Source organism: Falco biarmicus, chromosome 4 (genome assembly GCF_023638135.1).
Source record: "Falco biarmicus isolate bFalBia1 chromosome 4, bFalBia1.pri, whole genome shotgun sequence".
Taxonomy (NCBI): domain Eukaryota; kingdom Metazoa; phylum Chordata; class Aves; order Falconiformes; family Falconidae; genus Falco; species Falco biarmicus.
In genome coordinates, this window is record NC_079291.1 from 63,965,048 (window position 1) to 63,973,073 (window position 8,026).

At 57.3% G+C, this 8,026-nt stretch overlaps 1 protein-coding gene across 1 annotated transcript; it reads right to left on the bottom strand.

The window, feature by feature from the left end:
• Positions 1-45: 45 nt before the first annotated feature.
• On the bottom strand, positions 46-6,197 carry YJU2 (YJU2 splicing factor homolog). Its single transcript, XM_056338035.1, has 8 exons — positions 6,120-6,197; positions 5,543-5,643; positions 5,079-5,223; positions 4,583-4,717; positions 4,052-4,233; positions 3,390-3,510; positions 2,215-2,380; positions 46-1,089 (listed from the first exon to the last, which is right to left on the bottom strand). The coding sequence occupies exons 1-8, from the start codon at positions 6,141-6,143 to the stop codon at positions 1,004-1,006; spliced, it is 960 nt and encodes a 319-aa protein (XP_056194010.1). The 5' UTR covers positions 6,144-6,197; the 3' UTR covers positions 46-1,003.
• Positions 6,198-8,026: the final 1,829 nt, after the last annotated feature.

Genomic DNA, 8,026 nt, shown 5'->3' on the forward strand with positions numbered 1-8,026 from the left:
GACCCACCGCCCGTGTACAAATTACTGCTCTGGAAGACGAAGAAGTGGCTCTGACACATCTGATTTATTACCGGGTTGTGGCTGCCAGTGAGCAGAGTAAACCCAATTGCTCTCTGACCGGCGTGGGGGTGTTGTCACCAAGCTGCTGGGGACAGCTGGGGCACGGGAGGACTTGGGCAGGGGAAGGGGGCTGGTGGCAGCCCAGCCAGGACAGCCCTGGCCCCACAGTGCATGGCCAGACGAGTCCCCTGGGTCTGTGCTGTGGGAAATGTCACTTCTACCAGCAAACACTGGGGGACTCGGGCTCACCCCACAAAGGTGGGATCTGAGCCCTTGGTGGGGGGTCAGGAGCTGCCCTGGGCTAGAGCAGTGGTGGTGGCGAGTCCTCCCACAGCAGAAGGGTGCTGAGCTCCTGCCTTACCGCTGCTCGGACAAGGGGCTGGAGCGAAGGAAGGCCCTGAGGTCCCTTTACCACCATGGGGGAGGTCAGTGTGTCACAAACCAGGGCCTGATCAGCACGGAGGTGAGGGCAGTGGGCGCCACCAGAATGGAGAAATGACGCAGTCCTGGCTGGCCCCAGCAGTTCTGAACACGTTGTGGGTGCAGAGCTGGGACACATCCTGCTCCCAGGGCTGGCCAAGAGCTACGTCTGGGCATGACCAGCCTGGGACAGCGTCAGCACTCTCCACTGGCTGCGCGGCAGCAGCCAGACCCTCCTGGGAGGAAGGGGTCTTCTCCACCAGCCCATCAGGGCTCTGTCCACCAGCAGTGTCAGCCAGTGAGGGTGGCTGGGGCCTTGTCCCTGTTGGAGGATGGACGCACATGCCGGGCCAAGGCAGGTGAAGGCGCTGGGACTCCAGATGGTCTGGAAACCCCGCTGGGCCTGCCGGCTGCGATGCCAGCTCTGCATGGGGCTCGGGAGCAGCTGCTGTCAGCTAGGAGCAGGGCACAGCCTGCAGTCCCTGCTCCTGCAGTCCCTGCTCCATGCTGGCTTGGGGGCTCGTCAGTCGCTCGGGCTGTCCTCGCTGTCCGAATACGTCCCCAACAAGCCGAGGGAGGACGTGGTGCCCGTTGCTGTGGGAAACGAGCCTGGAAGCCGAGCAAGAGAACAGACACCATCAGGTAGGGCCCTCCCCATGGCCCCCCAACCCCGCCGGCTCGGCACAACCAGCCACGCGGAAACACAAGCCTGCATCGCTGCTCTGGCTGCTTGCGGCTGGAAACGAGGTGCCGGGAGCCAGAGTCCGAGCTGTGCCTCGTTCCCCCAGCCTGAATCTCCATGAGGACAGCAAGGTTAAATCGGGTGGACAAGGAGACCCCGCACCCCCTCGGCTGGAGCCTCCTGCTTCCGCCTTGCGGCAATGATGGGAAGCAGCAAGGCTGGCCCAAGGTCTGCAAAACCCTGTTCTCCCTCCGCAACCCCCGGGGAGATCTCAGCTGCTGGAAAGGAAGAGGAGCTGGCTCTCAGCTCTGACCACACCAGCTGTGAGTGCGAGGCAGCGTCACAGGCAGAGCACCTCGAGTCCTCGAAAAACGGGCAGCTCCTCCAGCATAATCTGGCTAAACAGACCCTGCCAGCAGCCACGAGCAGGTGGCTGGGGGAAGAATATAAAAAAATGGGGTAACTACAAGAGCTGTCCTTCCCCAGGGATCCCTTGAGGGCAGAGGGACTTACTATGCCAAAGGCTTAGGGGCCAGTCAGCCCAGAACTAATCAATTCATCACCTCCCTTCCCAAATCCACGGATGCTTTGACTTCCTGGGGCTGTGAATGCTGAGGTGCTGGAAAGCCTTTCTGCTTGTTTTCACCACTTCTTTAAAGCTGACAAACTCCAACAGTTTGGCAGGTTTTATAATCAAGCCCCAACCAAAGCCATTTTCTTGCTTTCATGTTCATATCTCACTGTTGTGACGGTTCTCAGCATTATAACTGCACACCGAGTCGCTGTTTTGAAGCTCCTGACCCTGACAGTCTGTCTCCATGGCCTTGGCTTACCGCCAATGGCCAGGAAGGAACCCCTCCTCCACCTGGACATCTCCTGGAAACAGGGACAACCCTCTGTTCTTATACCATCACGGCCCCATCTGCCTCACAACAAGGACTTGAGCTAAGAGCATTCAGGCTCTGAAGACAGTGCTAAAAGCCACTTGGGTGCTGCCAGGTCCCTCCCTGACCGCCCAGCTCAGGCCACCCCATTCCCACGTGGGCAGTTACCGGTGGTGGCCGTGGTGCCTCGGTTCTCTGTCCCATTAGCCAGGGCAGGACCTGGCTTCTGCTTCCTCACTGTCACCAGCCCGGCCAGCTGGGGCTTGGTGTTCAATTTGCCCACACTCCGCTCCCAGCTCTCAGTCTTCAGCTTCTTACTCTGGGGCTGAGGGTCCTGCAGAGCAGAGCAGGGGCATTAGGGTGCTCTGGCCTCAGAGGGGAGGCAGAGGGATGGGGGAGAAGGACCAGTGGTGAAAACAGCAGCACAAAGAGCAAAAGGCATGAGGATAGCTGCTCAGAGCAGCAGCGAGTATTCTCCCCACCCCCCCACCCCCACCCCACCCCGCACGGCAGCGACTGGCACAAGCTAAACAAACAACAGGGATATAGATCTAAATGGCTGCAGAACAGCCCTTGGAGACAAATGTCCCGATGCCTGTGACAGTTAAATCCAGCCTTGTGTAGCTGTGGGATGGCCCTGGGATGCTGAGGAGCCAGATGCATGCCACAGGGCTGCACAACCTCTGCCAGCCAGGACTGCGTGCCTGCAGGTGGTCTGGCCACAGAATCAAACTCCCCCAGGCACAAGGATTAGTGCCGGGCCAGGGAACATCGCTCAGATTAACCCCAGCTCGGTTTAGAGACACAGCAGCTTTGATTCATCCAGCCGGACAGAGGTCCCTGCAGACACGGATCGACATTGGAGAGCAGCAGTGCAGGGGCCTGTCTGTGGGGATAATCCCTCCCTCGCAAGCCAGGCACTGAAAGCTCTTTTGTTCTGCATGTCTCCAACACGGACAAAACAGAACCAAAGGAAAGGCTGTCCCAGGCAGTTGTTTCACTGCTGTAATTTTCAGGGCACTGAAAACGTGCCTGAAGCACGACCAAGGCAAAGGCGAGCCCATCCTTTTTGAGCTGAAAGGGAAGCCACATCCTGAGCAAGGACAGGGGCAGCTCCCACCCAGCCTTTGTCAGCAAACGTTGTCTAAAATCACCAACTGATCCCTGTCTCCTTTCAGCCCAGTGCACAGGGACACAGGCTTTCCAAGCTGCTCATGCGTGACAGGCATTAGGGCTTCATCGGAGCACAGAGCAGGGACAAAGCAGGCACCATGCAGCCCAGGACAGCTGATTTGGTCTGGGGAAAAGGTGCTGTGGGTGGAAGAGCCTCTGCCCCCACTCACCTCCTGCAAGATATCTGTAGGTTTCATTTTGGCCACAGGCTTCGCTCGCGATTTCGTGGGCTCTTCATCAGAGTCGGAGTCTACCAGTAGCCGCCGGTTCTGGGCCTGCTCCAGCATAGCTCTGCAAGGAGAGAGGCCACACACAGAGGGTTAGAGCTGGCTCCGTTCCACTGCTGTGCCGAGTGGTGCCGGCTGTGCACCGTGCCCATGCTGTCTGCTGTAAGGGGAGCTGGAATTCAGCAGCAGTGCAATGGGATCCACCTTCTCAGGTGTTTTTTGAGAAGTCATGTTCAAGCAGTGCCCAAAAGTTGATAGCACTGAGACTTGCTGCCTCAGCAAGGTGCAGAAACCCTCTCTCTACATGAGGACATTTCTCAGGGTCAGTCAGGCCCCTGCAGCAGCCCAGATCTCCCCACCAGATGAGCCAGTGACAGCAAACCAGTACCTCCCTAAACATGTGGCCACAACAAACTGCCCCAGATCTCCCCACAGCCTGCTCAGGACTACATCCCACCCACGCAACTCCTGTGAACTCAGGCCCCTCAGGCTGGGCCCTCTCTTGGGTGCTCTCAGGGTGCTAAGGAAAGGGTGAGACACAGCCCTGCCTAGCCAGGGCCAGCATGGCTGATTTCATATGCCTGTGAACACTCCAGCCCACTCACTTCATCTCTTGCTCATCCTCCTCTTGCTCCTTGCGCTTCTGCTCCTCCTCGAACTCCTTGTACTGCTTCAGCATGGCCTCAAAGTCCACATTTGCCTGGCGCTGGTTGAGTTCTTTCAGCTCCTGCAGGTTCTCTAGAACCTCCATCTCCAGCTTGGAGTCCTTGGTTCGATTCTCCAGGACCTGGGTGACCAGAGGTAAGTCAAGGCAGGCACAGATAGCAGAGCCTGCCAGCAATCTCCAGCACAACCTCTCCCCCCATCACAGGGCTGGAAGCAGTAAGAGGATCATCATCCCCCTCACTCTGGAGTCTTAGGACAGGAAAAACTGGGGCAAGATGCAGTCTGTCACAAGTTCCAACAAAGCAGGAAACTCCTGAGAGCAAAGTGCTGCCTCCTGCCTGTCCAGCGCACAGCAGTACTTTGGGAGCCTGTAGAACTAAACCAACAGCTACGAAGTCACCTGCTTTGCTGGGGAAAAGCAGTCAGGGCAGGAGAGAGGTTTGCCTTCTGCAGAGGTCACATTCTCATACCTTCATGGGATTGTTGAGCTCCTCCTCTTCCCTCTCCTTCTGCATTCTTTTCTCCTCTTCCTCCAAGAGCTTCTCAGCTTGGAAGTTGCGAGTGGCACCATGCTCCATGGTGTAGTCTGTGTTCTCAGGGTCTGTCTAAGGAAGAAATGAGACAGCAAAGTCATTGTACTGGGGCAATTCTGCTCCAGCCATCCTGCGGCCACTTACAGAGCCACAAGCAAATGTTTCCCAATTTCATTTACATCATAGGGCAGACAATCACTCATGGCCTTCTGTTCTGCTCCAGCTGATGTGCTGCTGCAGCCCACCCACGGATGGGCGAGACACTTCAGAACTACAAACTGCCATGATAAGGGAAGGTACACCAAAAATCACATGCTTAGACTCAAGTCTTTTCTGGGACACCCTTTCCCCAGGGGGGCAGCACCCAGTAATGTCCACAGGCTGTACAACATCCCCAAAAAGCAAGAGTGCAGAAAATACAGAACGTATTCACCTTGAAAGTGATCTCTGCCAGGCAACGCGTGCACTTGATGTAGAAGCGGAAGATGGGAAGCCCCAGGTACACCTCATTCTGAACAGTCTCCTTACGGGCATTAAACTTCTTCCCTTTGTAGATGTATTCGCCACATGTCTTGCACCTACAAAAGAAAAAAGACAAGTCTGTAACGCATCAAAAGAAAAGAACAAACAGACCAATAAAAGTCCAAGTGAATTTTGGGCTGTGTGAGCCCAGGTTCTGAGCAATGGTTCTTTCCTTCTTTGGAGATTCAGTACCTACTCTTCAAACAAACCCAAAATCACCCGCAGCATCACCTCCCCCTCCCTCACCCTTTTTCTTCTGGTCTGTGTGACCTCTAATGGCTGCCGGCAGCAGCTCCCCTGCAGCATATGGAGGCAAAACAATTCATAAGTGAAGTCTTCTACAGCTGCTTCCTTCTGACTGGTACAGACTCTTACCGCATGTTGAAAGGGGCCATGAGCCGCACCACATACTGTCGGTCCTTTGGGAGTTTGAGCTTTGGGATCTTAGCAGGATCGAAGTCCGGCGGGTAGTATTTCTACAGAGACAGAGCAGAGACGTGTGCGTGCTGGGCACAGAGCCACCCAGAAGAGCGTGAACTGTGGCAGGCAGGCTCCCAGCTGCTGTACCAGCCTAAGGCACCAGCTCCACACAGCAGGAGCTAGCGTGGCAGGGTGCGGTGGATGGGGTGTTTGGCACTTGAGACCACGCCACAGCCAGGCACTGTGGGCGTCTGTCTGTCCTCAGCCCCAGGCCCCCCAACCCTTACATGATTTTAGGGCCTGCTCCAAGCACTGCCAGGAGCCCCAGGCTGGGGATCCCCACCTCAACCGCCTCCCTCTCAGCCTGAGAGTCCTCTCAGGAACCCCCCCCTCGGCCTCAGGGACCCCCAACCGAGCAGGGACTCCCCGTCACCCCGCGCCTCAGGACCAAGCCCAGCGATCAGGGAACCCTCCCAGGGGCCAGTCCGGCCTGGGGACCCCCCCCAGCCAGCGAAATACCCCCCTAACTCACGTTCAACACTTTCCGCTCCGACATGGCTGCAGCCTCCCCCAACCACCGGTGCAACCCAGCAGCTGCCCCCCTCACCGCTCGCCACTTCCGGGAGATAGCCCCACCTCCCTCCGCCGCTCATTGGTGCAACGAGCCACAAGCGGGCCGTTCCTCGTCTGCTACTGGCTGCGTCCGCTGCCTGTCAACGGGCCCCGCTCCCGCTGCTGCGCCATGGACAAGAGCCCGCCGGAGCGCCGCGGCCCGCTCTGGGGTTCCGCCGGTGCTGCCCGGCCCGGCCGCTGCGAGGGTCTGGGGAGCGACCACGGCCCTGGCTGGAGCCGGGAGACCTGGGGCAACGCGGGAGCTGCGAGCTGTGGGCAGCCGGAGCGCGGCTGCTGGGCAGGCCCCACACCCAGGGTTCACCATGTGGGGCACGGGCTAAAAAAAGTCGGGTTTATGTTCAAAATACTCCCCCAGCTGCAGTATTTGGCCTCTGTGAGGCACTTTGTGATCAGTCTCTGCGGTGGGAAGAAATTAAATTAATTGTCCCTAATGCAGGTAGATGAGTAATTTGGTGCTGCGGAAGGTTCAGTGGGAGCTTGCCGGTGTGTGCGGCAGTGCTGCCTGGCGAGGGAAACTCCTGTGCTGCCCTTCAGTTTGCCTGCTCGTGTGCGCTTTGCTGTTTCTTGCTTAAAACCGAGGATTCAAAGTCCTTCACTTACTGTTTATTGTTTGGAGTTTGATGGTTTCTCACTTAGAAGTTATAGTTTATTACTGTATTTTCTAAAAAATGAGCCACGAGCTATGAAAATTTCCTGAAGGCCTTTGTTCGGGAAGAAGTACAGACAGGTGAAATTGGGGTTTTTCCTTTCAAATACCACTGCTGAATCCTATCCCTGAAGGAAAAAGCAGGGGGAAGTCTGACAGCTCCTTAGTTTCTTGCTGCATCACCGGCAGGAGGAGGAGCTGACCCTCAGTCCATCCCTGCCATGCTGGTGGATGTCAGTAAGGGCTTCTCAGGTGACAGGCTCCTCAGGTGACAATGGGTGTAGGTGGCACTGAGCCGGGTGACAGACTCACTCCTGGATGCTGTGTGTATGCATTAATTAATAAACAGTTGGTTTATTCATTCAACTTGTGTCCTGCTACCTTTGCACTCAGTAAGAAGTGCCTCAATGGGGTGGCCTGGGGAGGGGGTTACCCACTATTGGGGCTCCTGGGGCACCCTAAGGCCCCTTGGTCTGCCGGGACAGCCTGGTGGCTGCTGGGGGGGGAGGTCCTAACCACAGCCAGGGCCCCCCTGCGCCTCCTGGATGTGGGGATGATGGCAGAGCAGGTCTGGGTGGGAAGAACAGCCTCTCCCAGGTGACCCCCTCAGTGTCATGGCTGGCCAGGAGACGCAGGTGGCCGGTCAGCCATTTTGCCCCAGAGGGCACACCTGGAGCAGCAGTGCTGGAGCGCGGGGCTGCCAGGATGCCACGAGCTCTGCCTGTCCCAGTAGGAGTAATTTCTGCTGTGGACCTCCTGTGCCCTTTCACATCCCCCCACCTAAGGGTCCTGTTGTCTCTACCAGCTGCCTTTTACCCCCTGGCCCTCTTAGGGCTTCCCCAGGCCCATCGCAATGCCTGCCAAAACCCTCCTTGTGCCCCACTGCACTCCAACGCTCCTTGGGGCCCCTCTGCTTCCCTCAGAACCTTCCTCAGTCCTTCTTTACATCCCATAAGTCATTTTCCTCTCTACAGCTCCTAGGATGTCTCCAAGTCCCTCTATACTCACAGCATCCCCAAACCTCCTCATGCTCCCACCATGCCCTTCGAGGCCCTACACAACTTGCTCTCAGGCTCTCCTCACGCTGCAGAGCATGGTGTGCTGTCTGTTGTGCCTGGGACCCCCACTTTGGTGTCTGAGCCCCTCGAAGACCTCTGTGC